Genomic DNA, 23,469 nt, shown 5'->3' with positions numbered 1-23,469 from the left:
GACTATTGCAATGCTCTCTTGGCAGGTCTTCCAGCCAGTTCTATCAAACATTTACAATTAATCCAGAACACAGAAGCAAGATTAATTTTAATGAGCCGAAAAGAATGCATGTCACACCTCTGTTTATCAATTTGCACTGGCTATCAATAGCTGCTCGCATAAAATTCAAGGCATTAATGTTTGCCTACAAAACCACCACTGGCTCTGCACCCCTGTAGCTAAATTCATTACTTTAGACTTGTGTGCCCTCTAGAAGCTTGCGTTCTGCAAGTGAACATCGCTTTATTGTGCCATCCCAAGGATGCACAAAATCACTTTCACTGACTTTTAAATTAAATGTTCCCTCCTGGTGGAATTACCTGGCCTACTCAATCCGAGCAGCTGAGTCCTTAGCCATCTTCAAGAATAGGCTAAAAACACATCTCTTCCATCTTTATTTGACCCTCTAACTCTAGAATTCTCTATTCTAATTCTATTCTTTAAAAAAAACTTGCCCCTTTTAGACTTGCACTCTATTAATTTACTAACTGCTTGTTTTCTTAAAAAAACAACTAACACTGCATCTCTATTCTTTTTGTATTCTTTCTAGGCTATTTGCTTTCTTTTTATTTATTATACAATTAACAAAAAGAAAAAAAAGGGAAAAAAGGCCTCTAACTCTAGCTTGTTCTATTCTTTTTCTATTCTATCTGTTTTCTTTTTATTTATTATATCATTTAAAAAAACCTTGCTACTTGTACTGCATTAGGCTAACTGAGACTTGTCATAACACTTGCGTATCATTGCTCTTTTGTTGATTTTGATTGCTTCCATTGTCCTCATTTGTAAGTCGCTTTGGATAAAAGCGTCTGCTAAATGACTAAATGTAAATTTGAACTGATCTAGGAAACGTGATGCTTAATTAAAAAAAACCTGGATTTAAACATAAGGTAGCAGAAATGAATGAAATTCAAAGAAATTCATATAGGTGTAATTTGTACTAGATAAAGTTTGCCAAGAAAAATTTTGAATGTTGGCTTAAAGCACTGTTTATATAGTGTAAGTGACATATGTATAAGTAGCTTTTGTGAACCAGAGTGGAAGAAGGCTTTATTTTTTTAGGATCCATTACCTGGGTTGGTTTCTTTCGAATTTCAATTCAGTAAATTTATTTTCTTGTCATTCAAATTCACCTTCTTGTGAGGTGTGGCCAATTTAATTCACATTCCAACTTAAGAATTAAAGCTTCAATTCTGAATTTAGCTCAACCCTGTTGGAACAACGTCCATTGCATATGTTAATTTACTATACATGTGTATCATAACTGACCACTGCTACTGAAAGAGTTTTTACTTACATGCGTCCAGAGACCGTCCTTTATGGATAGTATCAATATAGTCACTATTGATTACTTTTGGCATAAGCTCTCGTAGTGTCCTGACTTCTGCCTCCAGTTTCTCCAAGTCTCGCTTTCTGACTCGAACAAAGCAGTCTGATCCTACATCCTTTAAACACACAGGACCGTTTTTGTTTACTGTTAAACAAACGTTACAGTGTCGGTATGACCACAAGAAGAGTACCAAACTTCTCCTGAAATGAATTTTGTATTATTGAACGTGCGTTAACAGTTGAACAGTGACATCTTGTGGTAATTCTGGCGCTTGCGATCGTTTTGATAATACTTTATAGCTGAGTTGGTCTTGGAAAGCGATTAAAATACTTTTGTGACGACAACATCTATCTGGAAAGTCTCTTTATGTTTACAGGAGTAAATAAATATCAAACAAATAATTAATTAGCTAATTAGCTTGCTAAACACTTGCACAAACTCTTTCACCAACTTCAGCTTCTCAACAACAAACTTGAGCTCCGCGAAAATAGCAAAGTTACCTCTCCTGCAGATGACACAGACGAAACATTAGCTGTATTGCTTGTTTTCATTTCGAAAAGTGCAAATATGATAACGTTTTACGAACGGCCTGTGACCTATTGCAATGTTTATAAACGACGTCTTTAGCGCCCTCTACTGTTCAGCGCATAACAAGTCATCTACTTGTCACCCATCCCCCAAATCAACAAGACAATAATACCATTTTTAAAAAGCAAAAATAAAAGATAAAGCTTCTTAACAGACTTAACATTCTGTTCATATCCAGAATTCGTTCTGAAATGAATTCGACAAGAATTCTACTGGGTAAAAGCATAGATAGATAGATAGATAGATAGATGACTTGAATATTTTTAAGTACATTAAGTCATATGTGATTTAAAACATGGACTGGCCTCTGATAGTTCTGTAGAGTTCCTGATCCCGTCTGGTGAAAATCCATTTTCCGTACGCCATACTGTTCCCTAGGCTAAACCTGCTCCAGAGCTCCAGAAGTGGTCCAGTCCGGGATTTCCAAATAGCCACTCAAGTTACACTTTCGAGCGAGTGAGCGCTCTCTCAGTGTTCAGTCTCGCTGCCTTCTTTGTGTTTGTGGTTGGTGTTATCTGAGCACGCAACGCCTTGCTCACCCTGGGGCGTTCATAAGCCAAATCATTTGTGTTTTCCGCGACGCAGCAGAACTGTTGGACCATGTCTGTAGGACTGGAGCCCGGTTTCTCCAACGACGAGGTGCTGAGCCTGCGTTACCCGCTTCATCGCGCGTGCAGGGATGGAGACGTCGGCGCGCTGTGCTCTCTGCTCCAGCGCTCCTCTAACCAGGCGGACCTGGCTGCCGAGGACTCGTTTTACGGCTGGACCCCTATTCACTGGGCATCACACTTCGGGAAGGTAATAGAAGTACATTATTTGCATAGATGTATGCTTTATTCCCCAGTTCTTGCTCTTCCGGAGATAGAGGCGTGTATGTGCCCATAACGAGCGCGTAACACCATTAGTTAGGCGTGCTGTCATCAAGAACTGAACTTACAGCGTGTACACAAGCAAAGAAAACTCAAATATCCCATCGATAGGAAATGGGTTGCCATTTCGCCTAGAGCCCTAGACGATAAGGCCATCGGCAGAAAACAGGTCATATCATTCTCAGCGGCTGCGTGCAAACTCGCATGCTGGGTAAGAGCAGAGATTAATCACTTAATACATGTTTGAACTGAAAGCATTATGATTTCTGTCTGAGATGAGCAGACTACAGCGTCAGTGGCACACATGTCGTCTACCTTATCCATTCTTGATTGTTTAACGTGTATGTAGTAACGGATAAACCTCGGAAGTTAAGTTGGATAAAAGGAATTAAGCCGAGTATGGACTTTCCTGATTGCTGCTTGGTTTCTGGATCACATTACTTGGAAAAAATCAAGTTGCATGGACCGCAGCCAGCGAAGCAGCAACATCAGGCGCCAGCACGCAGCGGTTCATTCATTGGCTGGCCGAAGACCAATAAAACACCTCGCGCCAAAACCAAGATATTTACAATCTAAAACTTTTGGTGGTGTTGCATTGCTGTCTGTTAGTCAGGGTAGCACCATATTTAACATTTGACAGGAATGAAAACGAGACTTTGGGGGACTGAAGTACATCGTGTTCAATAGATTGTTTAAAACATACAGATTGTGATTGATAAAACGTCTTTCCGGAAAAAAGGCAGACAAAAACACTAAAAAAAAAAAACGGTTTTGAAAGGTATAAGTTAATTGTGAAAGTTACATAAGCTAAGACCTTTATACAAATGCTTGATATTGTGCCTAAAGTTTCATTAGATCGTTTAAATTCTAGTTTAGAAATGAATGTAAACCTCAATGAGTTTATCAGCAACTTTTACTGCAGAGTGGTTTGACATACTGTTGACAGCATGTCATGCTTCTTGTTCAGTTATACACATTTGATGGTCATGTTTGTGTAATTTTATTTAACACAAGATTATTGACAGTTTTGTTGAAGTTAGAAAGTTTGTACTTCTGTGCCCATTCAATGATGAAAATGTAATTTTTTGTGTCTTGTGTGAACAATTACTATTGATGTTATTTCAAACACATTACCTCATTATGTCTCAATGCCGGCATTCATTATGGAAAAATGGAAACGCTTCAGTGGCTTGTAACTATTTTTAGCATTATTTCTAATGGAAGTTTCCAGAGAAACTCTCTGAGCAAAGAACGGCTCCTGTGAAATGTGGCATGTTTTCCACACTTGAACACATTTGTCATTGGTTCAAATTGCTCAGCTTTAGTACATTTCTATGTTTTATTAGTATGTTTCATTGTCTTGACCATTCTGCATTTCACTACACTTCATTCCTGTCACTTTTTGACTCCTTTACGCATTTTATAATCTGGTAAAAATGCAACCATGAGTACACACATTCAACGAGCGCATCGTGTTTCTGTTCCTAACATCTGCTGATTGCGCTCATTTTACAGAAATGTTTTGGCCATGAAGCAATTTCAAACAGCCAAACAAATAGGGCTGGGTATCGATTCAGATGTCCCGATTCGATTTAGATTCGCAAGCTCTCGATTCGATTCGATTCTCGTTTAAAAAAAAAAAAACATTCAGTGAATATAGTTTTAATACAAATGCTATTGATATTTCTAAAAAATGAACAGTAAACATCAGTTTACAAATGGTGAATTAATAAAAAGAAATTAAGAACCACATGCCTGTATTTTAAACCAATTTTTTTAGTATAGGGTCCTTTTTTAAACAATAATAGGGCTCTATAAAATGTTCTTAATTTTTCTTAATCAAATGAAAATTAAACCCTTTTATTTTTTGGCAAACAAAGTGCTGCACAACAGAGGTTTACTGTTTAAATTAAAAAGAAAACAGATGTGATTTATTCCTTTAAAAATAAAGATTTATTAATATTTATTAGCAGTAGTAGCATTGAGTCTTAAGACTGCTAAATAGTCATATATTCTGAGTTTCTTAAGGTTAAACTAAACGTTTATTTTGACGGGTTGCCGTGAAGAACTTGCAGCTGCTGTGTATGTGATATGATGGTAGTTTTCTCAAATTAAACGGTAAATGCTAATGAAGTGACTCTCAGAGCAGCTGGAGATGACATTCGTGTTCATATCATCATATAGCAACCCTCTACATTGCGAGTGAATCACTCACATATGCGACTAAATGATGTCTAATATTAGCCCAAGGGCTAATACATTCTCAGATTTTACTCGCCAGTGTGTGAGTTGGATGCTGAGTATATGATTAGCACAGATATATTTTCACTCACAGAACACTGACTGAGCGCTTCAGAGTTTCACTCTCCGTCAAGCGATCTGATATTTCTCAGTTCATCTCAATGGATGCGCAGCGCACCTGTGTTTGTGTATTTGGCGTAACGTAAACTCTAGTGTGAAGGCGCACGACTCGCCGTCGCTTTCTCTCACATGCGCAAAGAGCGAGCGAGAATCTTACATAACATGCAGAATTGATGTGATACATGTAAACAATATACTTTGTTATATAGTATAGTATAGTATTTCAGTCTGGCGAGTAAACAAAAAAATATACTAGTCAATGGCGATTCAGTTGCCAAGGTGTCAGTTGAGAGTTGTATGGTGAGACGGCAGATCTTCAGCTTTTAAGAACTGCCGGGTTTTCCTGTAGTAGGCGGAACTAATGCGCAAACGGCAATTTCATTGGCTGGTGCTCACCTATTATCATTCCATTCATTCATTGCGGAAATCATGGCGCCTTATGCGTGATATCAAATGCTTCAGCAGATGTATAGTATTTCTATAGCATTTCACCTGAGCATTGCGAATCACGCGTATGGCCATTATAAGCGCTGAATGAATGACAGGCTTTCTGTTGTAACATCGCGCAAGGTAAATAAGGGTGACATCTAGTGGAGAAGACTAATGATAAGATTCACATTAATCCGATCTTGTTTTAAAGGTGCTGTATGTAGTATTGACACCGAGTGGTTGAACTAGTTATTGCAGTCCAAATTCAAAATATTAAAGAGGGTTTTTTTTCACCGGCCCCTCCTTAGACTTGATGCACATGCAGGTAGCCAGATTGACGACACCAACAGGAACGAGCACACTTGACGATGAATGAAATGAAATATGCTGTGTTTTCGCCAACTAGCAACCCGGGGGACCCGAAATACAATTGGGTAACTGGCTGTGGGGGCGTTTCACAAACCAAAACAGAGACCGACATTCCGGCCCGGAACGCACATTTTCAAAGGAAAATAACTGACTAGGGATGTAACGATTCACTCAGCTCACGATTCGATTCACGATTTTGATTTCACGATTAGATTCTATTCACAATTTTTTTTTTACAAAATGAGGTTTAAGACAAATTATAAATAGATGTGTCCTTTTATTATTGCTTGGACAAAATGCTGCATGTTTCTTTGTTAAATTGAAATATAACACTATAATAATATACTAATACAGCACTTGTATATTATTGCTCTTTTGTTGATTTTGATTGCTTCTATTGTCCTCATTTGTAAGTCGCTTTGGATAAAAGTGTCTGCTAGATAAAAAAATTTAAATATAATGTAAATAACAAAACTAAATTAACATTTTAAAACAAGCCCAAATCAAATAAATAACACAAATAAAATAAATATCTTCATATAAACAAAATAAGGCTTTGTCTGTGCTCTTTCCATTTAAAATTAGAGGCAATCATTTCCAAACAATGATATAATTATGTTTAATAATCATTAAACATAATAATAATCTTTATCCAAACAAAGATGCTACATACATGCCACATGAGGATTTTTTAAAATCTAAATTAGATTGTATAATTTCGAAATTTGAAGCAAAAACAGAATGGTATGACTTCAGTTTTGTGAAACTATACATAAAAATATCTGCATGAAAGCAGAGCTGAATGAGACGCAGATTCACTCTCTGCCAGCAGGTGGCGCTTAAAGCGTTTCCTTGGTTTCCGCTGTAAACAAAGCAGAGATGCACTTATGAACTTTAATATGCATTATACAGAGGCAAGATGAAAAGAAAAAATACCATCTAAACTTTTCTAAAGACAGTAAGTTCCCCTCAGACATGCGTTCATATAAACTCCTACACCTAAATGAATCGCGATTTGTTTAGCATCTCAACCGATTTGAATCATCACATATTTGAATCGATTTCCAACCGGCTCGCAGTTAATCGTTACATCCCTATAACTGACTGTAGCATTGTTTTTCAGATAAACAAGTATGTTAACTTAGCATGTTTCTTAAATATCTGCAAACATATTATGGTATTTTTATGCTTTAGTAGAGTCAAAAACTTACATACAGCACCTTTAAATGTGTGCTGAAATAAATACCGGAAAAGATCGATTCGCGGCTTTTGAGAATCGATATCGAATTGACGTCATTTAAAAAAACGATTAATCGAAAAATCAAATTTTTTTTGTCCAGCCCTACAAACAAAGGTGGTAGAATTTGAAAGTGTTTCAGAGAATTGGTGCATTTTCCTAGAGTCTGTTTAATGTCAGAGAGAAAACGGAGTCAGAGAACAGGGTAAAGAATTACCCCATGGTGTTTCATACTGAAAATGCAGCACAGCTGCTGGTCCCTGACAGTAGAGCGGGGAACATGAGTCTCAAATAGCAAGTCAGAGAGATTGGTAGTCTGTCTCAAACTATTCGATTTCACCATTGTGTGTGAAGTCTGCTGCTGTAAACCACAGCTTGAGCTGAAGTACTTACTCCTTATCACCTAAGTTGTTCTGGAATAATTGATGGTTGTGTGTTTTGATGAACATGATTTCACACTTTCATAGGGGGAGAAACCAGGCACTGTTGGAAATCATGTCACTAGTTTGTTGATTTCATTTTTCTCTTTGTCATAAAACAGCTGGAGTGTGTTATGAGGCTGGTGCAGGTGGGATGTGAAGTGAATTCATTGACCACACGGTTTGCCCAGACTCCGGCTCACATTGCTGCATTTGGAGGACATCCAGAATGCCTGCTGTGGCTCTTACACACAGGGGCTGAAATAAACAGACAGGTGGGTCCACATACAGAACTTGATAATGTTATATGACTTGTGATGTCTTATGACTTAATTGACCTTCTAAAACCTAACATGAATTAATAATCAGAACAATTGAATTTCTTAAATGGAACAGTTTACTGAACCTTTAGAAAAAAATCAACAACAGTTTTCATGTGTTTTTTGATAAGTATCATATTAGTCATATCAGGCTTTTATGGCACATAATATGAGGTAGAGAAAATGTGGAGAAAAAACAGCTCAGATTTATTCAGAGGCCCAAACTGAGCAAAAATATGCAATTTGCTGCAGATACTAATCATTTATTACATTTTGAATGCTTGTAATGCAAATCAGTGAGATCTTGATAACAGTATAGCAGACTACTAGCATAAAATAATATAAATATCAGTTGACACTCTGTATCTCCAATATGTCTTAATATATTAAATGCTTAGTTTTATGATCAAAGCTCTGTAGTTTCAAAGCATATAATGCAGTGCAATACAATGATGATTGACAGAATGACAAAAACTCCTCAAGAGCCTGATGGATAAACATAATCAAAAAATATCTATGGAAAAAAACGTTGTTTCAGTCTAGTTAGTGTTCATCTTGAAATATTAATAACAATATAAAAAAAGTGTACTTTATTAAAATCTGTAATGATTTCACAGCAGAAAGACATATGAATCACAACCTGAAGGTAGACGTTTGTACAATTATACTAACAGGCCTTCTACTTGCAAAAAAGAGAATAAACTATCAATCAGATGACACATCATGTAGTAGATTATGTGCAACAGGTTTTTTCAGCAAAGTTTTGATCATGTTGGTTAATTATAGGTCTGTGCATCAAATATGATACAGTAGGCTTTATAAGGTAATTTAGTTGAGAATGTATTATTTATAGGGGTGATAACAGCCTTGTGACTGATTTTTTGCAAGAGCACAGTCCCTCAATAATGAGTTGAAATGTTCAGCATTAAAGGCCTTTTATTTCACCATGGCATGGCATATGTTACTTTCTTCTTCTTGAGTCAGGTAATTAATCTATGAGCCCTTTAATGCAATTTATCTTTCAGGAAGTGACTCAAAGTCTTATCATTTGCCCTAACTTATTATCCCTGCTTCCACTTCCTTCAATTCTCTATTCTCTCTCCGATGTCCTGGTGCACAAATCTCTGCCTAACTGATCCTATTGCCAGGGATGATCCTGTCTGTGATGGACAGATCTTTGAACGGTGACGTCTGTCCTCAAGGGTTGAGCACTGTAGTCTGTGATTTAGCCCAAAGGGCACAGGAGGATATTTACCCTTAATAACAGATGAAGACAATTGAAGTGACAGAATGAAAAGTCCTAATACTGTTGGGCTAAATCTCAGTTCTCTTGCTTGACCAGTTGTACTTGAGGACCGAAACTAACTCTTATAATGCTTTGTACAGTTTTACTCTTCACTTTGAGAAACTGGAGTAATTTTCTAAAAACATGCCAAAAAAGATGCCATTGCCATCAAAGCAATCGTTCCCAAACCCATCAGAATGTGCCTTTTATTAACTGTTGGCTTAGGTCTGTTGTCTTACACCCTTTGTCCATGTTTCCCAAGCTAAATTTTTAACACTTTTTTTTTCATTATTTCTCCAAACTTTTTGCTGAAAGTGATTCTGAAGTCTTAAAGTGTAGGGTTAGGTGTTGTACATCAACAAAATGTGATCAGCCAAGTTGAGAGTACTCTGTAGAAAGTCATTATTCTCATCGGCCCATTTCAGTAAGCAGCCAATCAGTCAGGCATCCCTAATCAGGTTGCTTGACTTGCAATTACTTGAATTTTTGTTGATTAAAAATGGCCAACATCAAATATGTTCACTCAAACACAAACATGCACAGACACTAAGGGGAATAATGCTAACAAGCAAGTGCATTCTGTATTATTGCTTCGGTTTGAGAGGAAGTGAATGAGAGGTATCTCTGTTGTATTACTGCCTCTGCAGTAATTGTGTGCTTTGACCTACTTTTTGTGGTATTATCTGGGTTATTTTGTGCTTAGGTTTACACCCTTTAGGGGGAGCTGTTGTGTTAGGGTGAAGAGTTCAAAGTCTTCATTATGACTCACACAAGGAGTGTTTTTTTTAGATTACTTCCTTCAGATTGATACGAACTAGAGATGCAGACATAGCTTTTATAAATTCGCACATGCTGATGGTTGTTAAAAATTTTGATAAATTAAAGAATTGATGTCTAGAATGTTGTCAGCATTTTTAGTGTGAAGAACTGTTAGTGATGTTGTGAAGGCCTATTAAAATGTGCATTTTTCTTTATGGTTTCAGGATTATGTGGGTGAAGCACCCATTCACAAAGCAGCACGGGCCGGTAACATGAAGTGCATTAATGTCTTGTTGATCCAGGGAGCCAAACCGGAGTAAGTCACTGTCTTACTGTTTTTGTTGTTTTAGTTATTTTTTCAAAATGCATTATTATGTGACTTTGTGACATCACAGTGTGAAAGAGAATCTCCACAAATAAAAAAGCTCTGCCATAAAGCCTTCATTTTGACTGACAATCTCATGAAACCCAATGGAATGCAACTAGAAAGCCTTGATGCATAGTTTACATTCAAATCTATTGTGGCTCAAAATAGCTTTAAGTCCTTGGAAAATGTGTTGTTAATTTAAATTAAATTTATGCATTTAGCAGACGCTTTTATCCAAAGTGATTTACAGTGCATTCAGACTATACATTTTTTATCAGTATGTGTGTTCCCTTGGAATTGAACCCACGATCTTTGTGCTGCTAATGCAATGCTCTACCACTGAGCCACAGGAACATTAGTCCTGAAAGGTCATTTGACTTTATGCCACGCTCTGAAGAATGTAAATGAAAATATTAATGCAAGAATTATTTTACATACAGTTGGTAGTTCTGTCACCCCTGTAGCACAGGCACTATACTAATAATAATTTTAGTACTTGCAGAATAAATGTAAAAAAAATAAAAAAGTTTCAAAACACATTTCAGTTCTTCTAATAACAACTGCAAATTGTAGTGTACAATTACTTAAATTTAATTTACTCTGTTAAAGTGATACTCCATCCTTAAGTCGTTCCAAAGTTTTAGACTTCTGTTCATCTTTGAAGTACAAATGAAGATATGGATATTAAGATGTTTATATTCTTTTAGCATTTTTGTCCATCCATTTAAAAGTTTTGATTGTGTAGTCTTTGACGAATCAAAAAGACGTAATCCATTTGAATGGTGAGGTTTAATTTAGGCTTTTATTCACATATAAACCGATACAGATTTAGTAAACAAAGACGTAAATGTATGCTTTTATTCACATATAAACTTTATTCAAATGTAAAGAGTGTGACATTTTTATTTTTAGGTGAACTATCACTTTAAATGTCCTGCTCTGTGTAGGCTAGCAGACCTCTTTTAGTGGAGTTTTTTTTCATCTAATGAACGTGTTTATCTAAACCTGTTGTCATTTAGCTTAAAGGTGAATTTTGTGTTTAGTGATTCCATATGAGGTTAAGATGAAATTCAAACAAAACAAATGCACATTTCCCCCCCCCCCCCCTCCCCCCAGCAGATCTGAGGTCTCTAAAAAAATTTGGCATGGAACATGAATTGCAATTTGAAAATATTCTATATGAGAAATAAAACATCCCAGGGCTCAACGTTAAAGACTTTATTTCTACTGGCCTGGTCACTCTGTGGTTAAAATTTTTGCTTGCCCTGCCACAAAAAAAAAGAGAAAAAGTTATTGTTTTCATTGTTTTTGAGCCGTGTAACCTTGTATGCTAGTAAATCATCTTATTGTGACACTAACATTTTAGATACCAGTTTAATTTCACAATTCTAGATTCCCATTTCAATACCACAGCAAAAACTACCAGCCTAGGTGATATTAAGTTAAAACATTATTAAAGACATGTGAACACTGAATAATAAAACTGGAATAAATAAACAAATTAGCACAAATAGATACAAAAGTATAAACTGAATAAACAGTGCTTTATAATAAAGTTTTTTAGGTAGGTCCAACAATAGTATTCAGCTAGAGAAATTTAATAATCAAATGTAAAATCATTGCATAGTCTTCACTTTATAAATTAAATATAGATTAATCCTTGTTAAAGCTACAAAAGCCATTTAGTCAAGAGCAGTGAGTGATTTTCTTTTTGTCTTTTGTTTGATTAACATTATTGACACAGACAGCTGCAGGTTAGGTACAGATTCAATATAATGATATCGTTCCCAAGATGGGTGTTTTGACATAATTTTGTATGTATTTGTGTGTTTAAGTGCAAGAAGATGCAAAACACAAATTGGTGTTTACATGGTCGCATCTCTGTCTCTGTGCCCAGGGTGTGTGCAGAAAACTGTGCATGAGTACATCATTCAGTGTGTTCTTGTGCTAAAATGGTTTAAAATCGCTTGAATGTTAAAAATGGGCAAGGCTTAAAAACAAGTGCAAATGATAACATTTTGTGACGACCCAGCAGTTATCAGTCACCTGTCCTGAGTGTCTTTCGTGCTGGCCCAGGGCGATCAAGCAGTCCTTATTTTTAAGCCCTGCATCCATTAATTTAATTTGTTTCCTTCTGTTAAATGAAATCACTCTTGTCTTGACTAGCCAGTATGTTGAGATGCAAGATCCCCCAATTTGCTGTGCTGGATTACTAAAGAGCTCTTAGAAATTCAATTATATTTAGCTTTAAATCAAGTAAATGTATGAGACATTTTTTGAAGTAAATACAGGTCTTTGCTATTTAAAAAATAAATAAATTATTTTTTGGAGAATGCTGGTACTCATGTGAGTACCAAGATGGGTGGATGGTTGAGTAATTGTGCATTTGTTTGAAGTAGTTTTGTATGTAACCTTAAAAGCATGTTGCCTTGTGTTTTTGTGTGTTTAATGACATATATTGTTTATTAGATTGTCTTGAATAAATGCCTTTTGGGTCATTCCGTGTCAACTCAACAAAGGTCCTTGAAAAGAGGAAAAAGAATATTGATAATTTTTTACTGCTGAAAGAAATACGTAAATGAAGAAGAAAGCCAAAATATTAAATGTCATGGTAGTGTATTTGAGTGAATCCACTGTTTGGTAGAGAGGGGGCAGAATGACAATTTTCACCTGAGATTTAGAGCCAATTTAGTGGTGGGTAAAAATATTTTATTCAAGCTACAACAACTAGATTTTAAACAAGCTACATTTTATATGCATGTATTTATTCTTCAGACATTCCCCTTTAAATACAATAAGTAACAACTGAATGCAAAATGACCCACATTTGGATTTCGACGCTTGAAAATGGGTAAAATTCAACAATTTGGACATGGAGCCACATTCCCCATATCTATGGGATTGAGCCATATAGGGCCTTGAATATGAAGATTCCAAAATAAATGTAAAAATCTGAACCTATTGAGATGTTTTTAACACTTCTTGAATTACATGCATGAAAACTTTGGGAAAAGAATTTTAGGCCCTTAAAAAGTAACGTACCAAAAAAAAAGTTTTCGAACCAAAATCTAAAAGTAAAATACGTCTACTAAATTATAGGCGTGCAAATCAACAGCAATCAACACCTACCAGTTTACCAGTACCATCAATGTTGTCATTTTTACCCCCTGTAATTTGGCTTCAAATTTGTCATTTTGACCCCCTCTGCAAAATTGTGGATTGCTGAGTAAATGTACATCCACACCATTTCATATTTTGCTTTTCATTACTATTTATGTTTGTCTTTATTCTTAAAAATATTACCAAAATAAAAAGTTTGAGCCGGGGAACTTGGTGAAATTTAGTTGATTTGACATGGAATGACCATTCTGTTTTCAAATTAGCTGAAAACAGAAAGTTAATTGAGTTTCTTTTATCATCAACTAGCACCAGCCAAATAAGTCTTACAGTTTTCTTTTAATCCGGTAATGCCACACCCAAACTGTAATACTGTTCATAGCCACATCAGTCAGCATAAACTAGCAGATGCCACAGAAAGATCACCAACTTGCATTAACCATCTGGTAAACATTAGTAATAAACAGGAAAATATCTCTCTGTTGTGAAAAGGTCTCTAATTTGTATATAGTTTATATTGAAATCATTTTCTCAAACATCAAGTACAAACATGTTCGCAGTGTTTGAAGTATCTCTAGACCAGACTGAGTGTTATGGTGATTCTCTTTTCTTAAATTTAGTTGGATCAGGGTTAGATATACATGACAAGTTGGTGTGAAAATGGTTTGCCACACGTTGGAAAGTTTTCTCATAAAGGCCAAACATAAAATGAAAGTTAAAATGTAGTTTGTGGCAAAATTGAAGCACTGCTTTTTGTAAGTACAATCATTTAAATTAACATGTCATGAACTTGTAAAGCTGAGTTACAGATTATTCATCTTAAGTGTTTTCTCCAAAACATCTGTATGTTCATTCATGTTTTCTGAAAAACATCAAATCAAGCATTCTTCAAATATATGTCAGATTGTAGACACATTTGTTAATATACCAAAGGCAGGCAGTTAATGATTTATCTGCCAATTTGTCTGTCAAATACAACATTCAGACTGACATTGATTTCTTTGTTTGATTATATTATTTAAATGACCCAGTTCCTCAAAACTAACTAGACTCTCAATAGAAACACTAAATGAGACCTATATTGTGGAAATTGTAATTATAACCATCAATAAAGCTTGTTAGACTATATATTTTTCCCCCCGTAGTCATGTCCATACTCTCAATATGTAGCATTACAGCAGTGCTTCACTTTGCTGAAAGTGATGTTTTAACAGCAGCTAAAGTCAAAGACACGTTTCACCAAACAAAACCGTTTTCAAGCGGTTATATCAAAATGTGTTCTCACTACGCTAGGGCTGTCAATGTATTAAACAAGTCTCAAGTGATCAAATTTAAACACCATTAAACTAATTAGCAAAGAATAACTACATTTTCCCAAGTTGATACTAAAATGGTTTCATTCTGTTCTGATTGACTTATAAAGATTGGTTGGAATAGGCTAAAAAAATTTAAAAATGCTGTTGCAAGTTTCATTACTAAAACCGTTTTAGTATGAAATGTTTTTTGGCAAATGGTTTATAAGTAAACCTTCTGAACACTCACTGCAACGTGTGATACAATTTTGAAAGTTCAGTAAGCCAGAAAGATGAACTGAATTCCTTAAAACGTATTGTTTTAAAAACTGATTATTTTAATATTTGACAGCCTTAGTTGTGTCCCATCTGACTTTAATATATAGGCCGTGGCTTTTTTAATTGTTTGTGCCCATCTTTTTAATGAGCTCTTAACTGTCAGAAAATGCTAGTGTTTTTAGGAAGTGGAACTTATTTTTAGTTAGATCTGCAGATAATCTGTCTTTAAGAAAGCTGTTCAGGGAATAGGCCCCTGCAGAACACAGGATACTTTAAAAGCAAGGATGTGTCAAAACTTTATATAGATAAGATTGATGAATGTCTGCTTGTTTTTATGCATCTTAGATGTGTTCTTGATCATTTGTTTGAAATCATCTGTGACCTTTCTGATTAAAGTAGCATGTTTATAAAAAATTATATTGAAGATCCATTGTGAACCATTACAGAGAAGGAAAATCCCTACACATCTCAATGTTTTGCAGCGGTTGAATTTGAACATGACTTGATTTTCTCAAGTAAAGCCCAGAAAAGGGGGGGAAGCATTCCAAAAACTGCTGCCACACGTTCTTCAGCGAACACCCTTACATTGAGTGTTCACACTATCGCTTCCTTCAGTATCTACACACTGGCAATCTGTCGAGGTATTTCTTGTGGTGATTGGTTTTGATTCTAGGAGAACAGTCATGATAGCATTTAGACCTGCATGCTTTGCCTAGTCAGCACTGTCTTGTTACTTATCCTGCAAGATTTGTTTACTTATTTGTTCTCAACTAACAAGAATAAGGGGAGGCTCAATAATAAACGCTGATCCTAGAATAATCAACTTGAATAAGAGTACACTTGCAAAAGTAGTAAACTGTGGTAGGAATACAAAGTAAAACATTTATTAAAAAGTTAAATGCTTCCTAGAGCAAACCGTGTAGGACCTCTTTATTTTCAATGCCAGACAATTAATTGTAGCAATGTGTCTTATCGTGCTATAATACCATCTTTATTAAGAACTTCATTCTATGTGCTGAGAGTTTAACCATTGGATTTAGCATGGAGTATGTCATCAGTTTGTGTTTGCGATTAAATGCATCTAGTTTAAATTTTTTTTTTGTAATGTATTTTAAAGGCATAACGTGACAACTTGTAGAAAGCATGCAGTGTTAAATTTGAACAAATTCTACATTTTGGATTAATGTAATAATCTGCTGTGATTCAACTGTAGGCACAAATGTCGTCATCTAATTGTGTAACAATGTAACCTGCACTGAAATCACCATCACGAACACACAGAAATACCAAATACTATTATTAAATACTACTATAATACTATTGGCGACCTGGTGCTCACATATCAGAAAACAGTGAAGTTCGTATTTGAAAATTTGCTCTTTTAATATGCAGTTTATTTGTATAAAGATTAAAAACAACATTCTTGTGCGATATTTATTGTCTGTGATATTGTAATTGTTGTTTTAATGATATGCAAGCTGACATTATCAAGTATGTCACTCATTTTGCAAAAAAAACAAAAACGTGTCTTGAGAGTCCAGAAGCATTCGCTGCGTGATGAAGCCTATTAAAATGCAGTTAGAATGCCACTATAATTCAAGTTATGAAAGAAAAAAATATTCCTGTATGTATTTTTTGCTTTGTTATATTTTCAAGATATGAAATACAGGGCTAGCAAAATTTCAAAATCGCTGGTAGCCTTTCGGGCAGACATTCTTCCGATTTTGGTAGCCCAAAATTAAAGTAGCCAGAATAAAAAAAAGAAAAGACACTGGCTGAACTTCACTGTGGACAAATCAGCATGATTAAAAACTTCAGTGATTGCTTTGAAGAGAGTAGGGGTGCAACGGATTACAAAACCCACGGCTCGGATCATATTGCATTATCATATCAGATTTTGAGTAACAGATCGGATCATTTTGCAGATGAGCAAAAAAAATGTGGTTCTTTATTATTTAAATAACAGAATACTTCTTTGATACCACAGCAAAAACTAGTAGCATATAGGGATGTAACGATTCACTGAACTCGCGATGCGATACGATACGATTCACGATACAATTTTCTCAATTTTTCTTTTTAACAAAATGAGATTTAAGACAAATTATAAATGAAAAGGTGTGCTTTTATTATTTCTCCAACAAAATGCTGCACATTTCTTTGTGAAATTGTCAAAATATAATACAACTAACTTGAATTTTTTTAACAAATCCCAACTCAAATTATTAAATAATACAAATAAATTAAATCTCTTCATATAAACAAACTAAGGCTTTGACTGTGCTTTTTCCATTTAAAATCAGAGGCAACCACTGCATTTTAATCACGATCCAAACAAAGATGTTAAATACATGTTATTTAGATTGTATAATTTCGAAATTTGAAGCAAAAACAGAATGGTTTGATTTGAGCTTTGCGAATGAGACGCAGATGTCACTCTCTGACAGCAGGTGGCGTTTATGGAACAGCAGGTATTTATAGGCTGCTGCCCCTTTAAGACCAAATGCATGAATCCAATATAATGATGCACTTGAGATTTCTTTCACTGTTTACTTTCACTTAAGACATAGCCAACTGTGTTTAGAGAATATTTGGCAAGACAGTTATTTGGAGATAATTTTGTGTGTATGTGTTCATTCAGATGCAAGGATATGCGAAAGAGGAATCAATTGACCATATGCACGATTACTTCCTGGTTTTAGATAAGCCAGCTCAGTCATTTCCGGTTAACTGTACTGTGCCTTAAGGGAGCGCACTTTGCTCGGTTTCTCTACATAATCCATTCACAATTTGGAGAAAAGTTTTGTTTGTCTAAGAAAACCAAATGTCCACATATACCGCTTCAGGAATGACAAACACGAATGTTAAATTTACACGAGCGAATCCGTTAAATCATGCCGCGAGTCATTGCTATGATTGACAGTGGCAACGGAATGAATCATCTGACCAGCCGACCTCAAAATAGAGCTGTGCATTAAGTGATTGAGACTAAATTCAGACTAACAAAACTACAGCAGCAACAAGTCTGTGTTGGATAAACCTTAAACGATGTAGTTAAATTATTCAGTTTAAACATTTCAAAATATTGAATGCACTATTTAATTCTTATGCTTATTTAATTAGTATTTAACTAGGTATTTAAATAATTCTGCATTATAGGCTGTTGTCTGGCCTTATTTATTTCTTTTTTTTAAATGACAAGTGACTTTGTGACTTCTTGCACTTTATATTCAGTGCGATAAAGTACAAAAATTTGTTGTAATATTTATTTTATTATAAATCAAAAAGCAAGACATTAAAAAAAAACAGGGTGTTGAAATGGCAGCTGCAGCCAATGAGCCCAAGGGCAAAGTGAGATCACTTGCATTTTTTTTTCAGTGGAAACAACTTTAAATAGCCTATGCGTCATTTTTGCTCATAAAGAGTAATACATGATTCGGAACTGCAAAGTGTCTACTTTTTTGTGTGCACTCACGATATCAACAAAACGTTGTGCTTTTATACTGCCGTTTCGGTCTTGAAAAGGATGCCGGGACACTAAACACCGTCGGTTTCGTGTTGATTCCACCAACGCGGCAATTTTTTTCATCACTAATTGATGGATGTCTAAGATATTAAAATAAGGAGAAGCCTAAAACATGAATGAAAAGTGAACCTTTAATAAAGTGAATTTTACTGATGAGATTCGCGGGCTGTGCCCCCCCTTCCATCCTCTCCCCTCGCATAAGAAAGCGATTGCACGCTTCCCACCCGAATCTGGTGTGTAAACTAGTAGGTGTGTTTGACTTGACACGGACTGACTGTGTAGACCGATCGGTGTATTACAGTACCACGAGAGCTATAGAGAGCAGACTGCTCCGTACGCTTTTGAATTGCTCTCGCGGATGTCAAACACATATCGATCTGCGCTGCGCCGCTTCTAGTCGAACACACCGGCTAGTGCTGCAGGCTTATTGGTCCACGGACATTAATGAGATTAACACCTTAGGTATGGAAATTTGGTACCGAACGATGAGATGTTTTTCGATACTCAATGGTATCGAGGCAATTCGGTCGATGCCTAAAAAGTATCAAACTCGATACCCAGCCCTACCGCTGATTGGCCATAGTGTTCACGTGCTCAACTGATATGACTGTGATTGGCTACAATGATCATCGCTTCACGCTCTTCACCGAGCGCTCAAAAGAAGCACATAGGAGTGTTTGAAAGCCGCGTCTATTAGCGGAACCCTAATATATCTAGACATAGACGGATCCGCACTGATAACACTACAAGGTACAAGCACACTCTGCAAAATATCGTTTAATTATCACTATCGAAAATATCCCAATAAATATCTTTCTTTTTTTTGTCAATCTCGCACACACCTACATTCTTGCCTGCTCTTAAACTACATTCTGTCACACAACAACAGTAGTATTTGTAAAAATTATAATGGATTTGCTCCTCCCATGATGCTCATTGGGACAAATGGTGTAAGCAGTAGTGATAGGAATGGTGAAACTGTTCCCATGCTGACACTAGTAGATGGAAAGACCTCAGCCAATCAGATTCAAGGACCAGACGTAACTGTATTATAATTGTAACCAATCCATTATTTACAATTATACTACATGTATAATATATCCACGTGGCCTTTGAGCATTCATTTTACAAACATGGCTTTAAAACAAGTAACCCAATGAAGATCAGACATAAATGCTTTTTAGAGTGAACATGCACAAATATCCACATGGAAACATTTGAAAAAGACTTTCTGTCAGCCTAGTGTACCAAGTTTGGTACTGAAGTATCAGTACATTTGACATCTCTACTTAGGGCATAGAAATGGTTATTCTCAACTCCTTAACTACAGTGCAGTGAGTTCCTTGCTTTAAGAATTGTCTGGCATTGTCAGATGTTTTCATTGAATATTTCCAGAAGATTAAAATATTTAGTAAAAATACTTGGAAGCATTTAATATTTTATCAGATTGAATAGGGATGTTTAGGAAGGAATGAGTTAATGCAGGCCAATCATATATATATATAAAGTTTTTTTTTTTTTTTTTTTTTTGAAAAGCTTAATTTGTCTTTATATTTTTATATTGTATATTTACTTTTCATGTTTGACTTTTTTTCCATGTAAAACCATTTTATAAATGCAAAGGGAGAGATTGAGGGATAGGTAAAACCGAATTCATAAATGAACCAACTTCTCATTATATTGCACAGACAAAAGACCGAAATGGTCAGAAGTTTGTTAGATTTGGGGGTGATTTTCCAAATGCTAATTAAAACATGTTCAGGACCAAAAAGGAGTCCATAGGATCATAATTCTTATTAAGGCACTATTCAAAGGCTAGAATCTTTGAATCTGTATCTTCGAATATCAGTGTCACGCAGACAAAACATAATCTTATGTCCATCTGACAAAATGGCAAACATTTGACATTAAAACTATATGTAGAATGTAATATGACTAATCATCTGGTCCAAATATCTTTTATCCATTTAGCATGTTGGTTCATGTCTGAATTCTCATTTAAGTGCACACACTGCATTTGGAGATAAATATGCGCTGAACTTTTTTCCTAATGAACTATTTCTGGTTTTAGCTACCACTTGAAATGGAGATCAACTGCATTGCCTTCAGTACTTTTAACATGACAGTTCTTCAGAAATGCATCATGTTGGATAAATAGTGATAAACTTGTATCATTGTTTAATTTTGTTCACAAAAACTATCTGTAAGAAGAAAAAACCTTTCAGAACATTATTATTTCCTGTTGCAGTGTGTGAAAAATCAACTTTTTGGGCCTTTCCTAAAACTAGCTTATAGAATAAAAGGGAAAGTCTTTGAAATTTAAAAAACATAGTTAACATTAGTATAACAATGCTAATTAGATCATTCCAGACCTGACTAATCTTATTTTTTTGTTTTTTTTAACCACTGTGCAGCTTGAGGAATGCAAATGGTTTGACTGCAGCAGATCTGGCCCATGCTCAAGGCTTCCATGATTGCGCTCAGCTCCTCTCTAATGCACATAACCAGCTAAATCAGACAAATGGATTTGCCCATAATGGGACCGACCACTCGCACATCCAGGGCCGCAGTCTTCTGAATGGGATGGCCAATAGAAAAAGATTACTTAATTGCACAGAGCCAAACCAAATGAAAAAAGCAAGAACTGAGAGTAAGTCTGTTTTGTAGTACATTTAATCACATGTGTTTGTGCACAAAACCAACACTAAATCAAGGGAAAAACATTTTTTCTGACTATATTGCTTGTTTTCCATTCAGGCATGAATTTTTCAGTGAAGACAAACAATGAAATTGGAGAGGAGCTTGAGAGTATGAGTGTGGAATCAACTGCTGAAAACCAATCAGGTGGGACTGGACCTTCTCCACCAATGTCAATTGACCTTGAACATCATGAGGACAGTGTTTCTTTGAGGAACCCCTCTCCCACCCAAAAAATGGTGGAGCCCACATCTATGACTTCTGTTCCTGGCCCCTGGCTATGGACAAATTCTTACGCTTATTTATGAGGGCCAAGTTATCCACAAGTTTCCCCAGGTTTATCAACAAGCTGTCAATGCAAATGATTTGGCTAGTATATTTATATTGGATTTTTTTCAGTCTGCTGAAACTTCTGCAATCTATTATTTTCAAAGTATGCACAAACTTGACTTAAATAACAGACTTTTCCAGTACTTGCAAAGACACACCAGCTAAAAAATGATACAGAAATACGTGTATAGGAGTTGCTAGTTTTCTTTGCTTTATTTCCATGAACCTTTGCCATATAATCTGTATAGGGTTATTCTGAATCAGTTTAGTAAAAGTAGCTTACTGTTAACTTAATATAGTACAGTTGGCTTGTATGTAATAGTTATATTTTCTGATTCCTCCAGCAATATATTTCACAATGAAAGCATTAACTGATTTTAGGATATTTCATGAAGATGTCCTATTTACAAATGAATGAATGCATTTGTTAATATTTTACGAAGTAATTGTGCTTCTATACTTTTATATAAACTATTTTAAAGATATTTCAAGATTTCATGTGTAATCTTTTTTTATTTGAAACACTGAAGAGTCTTTTAGGTTATTTGATGGTAGTTATGGTTTCTAAAAAACCATAACCATATGGTTTCTTTTTTCTTATTGCTGACTTTTGCAGTTAGGTGTTTGAACTCTCTCTCTTGTGACCATTTGGAAGAGTACACTCTGTGTGTTGACATGCAATAATAGATAATTAAAAACAAGATGATATACTGTACACTTGAAGTATGAGCAAAATAGCTCTCATACTGAAAATTAAATGCAGTTTATCAATCGACAAGAATGTATTGGGTACAAATGTTTTGTTACTCTGGTCTGGCCCAAGTTCTTGTGTAATCAAGACCATTTGCTCATCACTTTCTGACGCATGTCTTGTTTTGAATGACAGATGAAGCCATAGCCACAGGTTTGAGGAATGGTCATGGGCAGCAGAACAGTTTCACTGTCAACAGCTTCGCCACAAATGGGCAGTGCTATCAGTCCCATTTCAGTGGGGCTGAGACCATCCCAGCTGAGTCAAGAATGGACATGTGCGGCTCACTGCACCTCAATGGCAGCCCAAGCAGCTGTGTATCTCACCGGCCTGCATGGGGTGCCTTCCTGCCAGACTCCGGTGAGCATCTGCGCTATGGACACTACCATGGCTTCGGAGATACGGCAGAGGACCTGGAAGATGCTAGCAGCTGTCAGGAGCACAGCACGATCGTGAAGGTGGAGCAGCACTACGACCAAGAGGTTCTCAGTGCTGTGCAGCTGTTCCATGGATCCTAAAGTGAAAATGAGTTCCGTCCATTTGATAAGTGGTCACATTGATGGCAGCACTATCCGCCTTAAACTGAGGGGTTATCTTGCACCTCAACGCAGGATGTTTTGTTTTGGGATTTTGGAAATTTGTTTTTGATTAAAGTGGACAATCTTTCTACCAAAGGGAAAAAATTGTATTGCATTTTGTATCTGAGCTAATGACTTTATTTTATTATACATACGTGTCTGAACTCAGCCTAGTTATCTGGGTGCATTTCTTTTTCTCCTTTAATGCAATGTTAGAATGTTAATTTGTACAAGGAGTTGATTTTTATGTGAATCAACTGTGAGTTTGTAGTTTTGTGCCAATGAATACTAGCTTTTTGAAAAAGGAGTCTTTTGTATGATTGTATTCTTGTGAGTTTTTTCCTGAGAAGCAAAGCTGACATGCTGACTGTAAAACAGTGTTTAAAAAAAAAAGAAAGCTTAAGATGTATAACACTCCTTCATCTTTGTACCCTGTGTTCTAATAAAAAAATCAAAATCAAGAAGCTCCTTTCATTGCCACCTGAAGACAGTTCTCCTATACAGTATAGTTGATTCGTATTAAAGAT

At 35.8% G+C, this 23,469-nt stretch overlaps 2 protein-coding genes across 3 annotated transcripts in view; one reads left to right on the top strand and one right to left on the bottom strand.

The window, feature by feature from the left end:
• The window catches only part of LOC107588857 (heat shock factor 2-binding protein-like), a 7,161-nt gene extending 5,241 nt beyond the window's left edge, over nucleotides 1-1,920 (bottom strand). Inside the window, exons 1-2 of the mRNA XM_016277096.1 lie at nucleotides 1,870-1,920; nucleotides 1,337-1,484 (exon numbers count right to left, since the gene is read on the bottom strand). Coding sequence (XP_016132582.1) covers nucleotides 1,337-1,484; nucleotides 1,870-1,920 — 199 coding nt within the window. The remainder of the gene's footprint in view (nucleotides 1-1,336; nucleotides 1,485-1,869) is intronic.
• A 506-nt stretch (nucleotides 1,921-2,426) lies between these two features.
• LOC107588834 (ankyrin repeat domain-containing protein 10-like) lies at nucleotides 2,427-22,997 on the top strand. 2 transcript variants are annotated; one of them, XM_016277062.1, is made up of 7 exons: nucleotides 2,427-2,755; nucleotides 7,764-7,916; nucleotides 10,230-10,321; nucleotides 15,582-15,701; nucleotides 21,001-21,236; nucleotides 21,344-21,430; nucleotides 22,500-22,997. In XM_016277062.1, the coding sequence occupies exons 1-7, from the start codon at nucleotides 2,558-2,560 to the stop codon at nucleotides 22,880-22,882; spliced, it is 1,269 nt and encodes a 422-aa protein (XP_016132548.1). In that variant the 5' UTR covers nucleotides 2,427-2,557; the 3' UTR covers nucleotides 22,883-22,997. The 2 variants fall into 2 exon arrangements, with proteins under 2 accessions (XP_016132548.1, XP_016132549.1); XM_016277063.1 differs by lacking the exon at nucleotides 15,582-15,701.
• The last annotated feature ends 472 nt before the right edge of the window (nucleotides 22,998-23,469 follow it).

Source organism: Sinocyclocheilus grahami, unplaced genomic scaffold (genome assembly GCF_001515645.1).
Source record: "Sinocyclocheilus grahami isolate Dianchi unplaced genomic scaffold, SAMN03320097.WGS_v1.1 scaffold108.1, whole genome shotgun sequence".
In the NCBI taxonomy this organism is placed as follows: domain Eukaryota; kingdom Metazoa; phylum Chordata; class Actinopteri; order Cypriniformes; family Cyprinidae; genus Sinocyclocheilus; species Sinocyclocheilus grahami.
The sequence above is the reverse complement of the archived record's forward strand: the minus strand, read 5'-3'. Positions and strand labels throughout refer to the sequence as shown.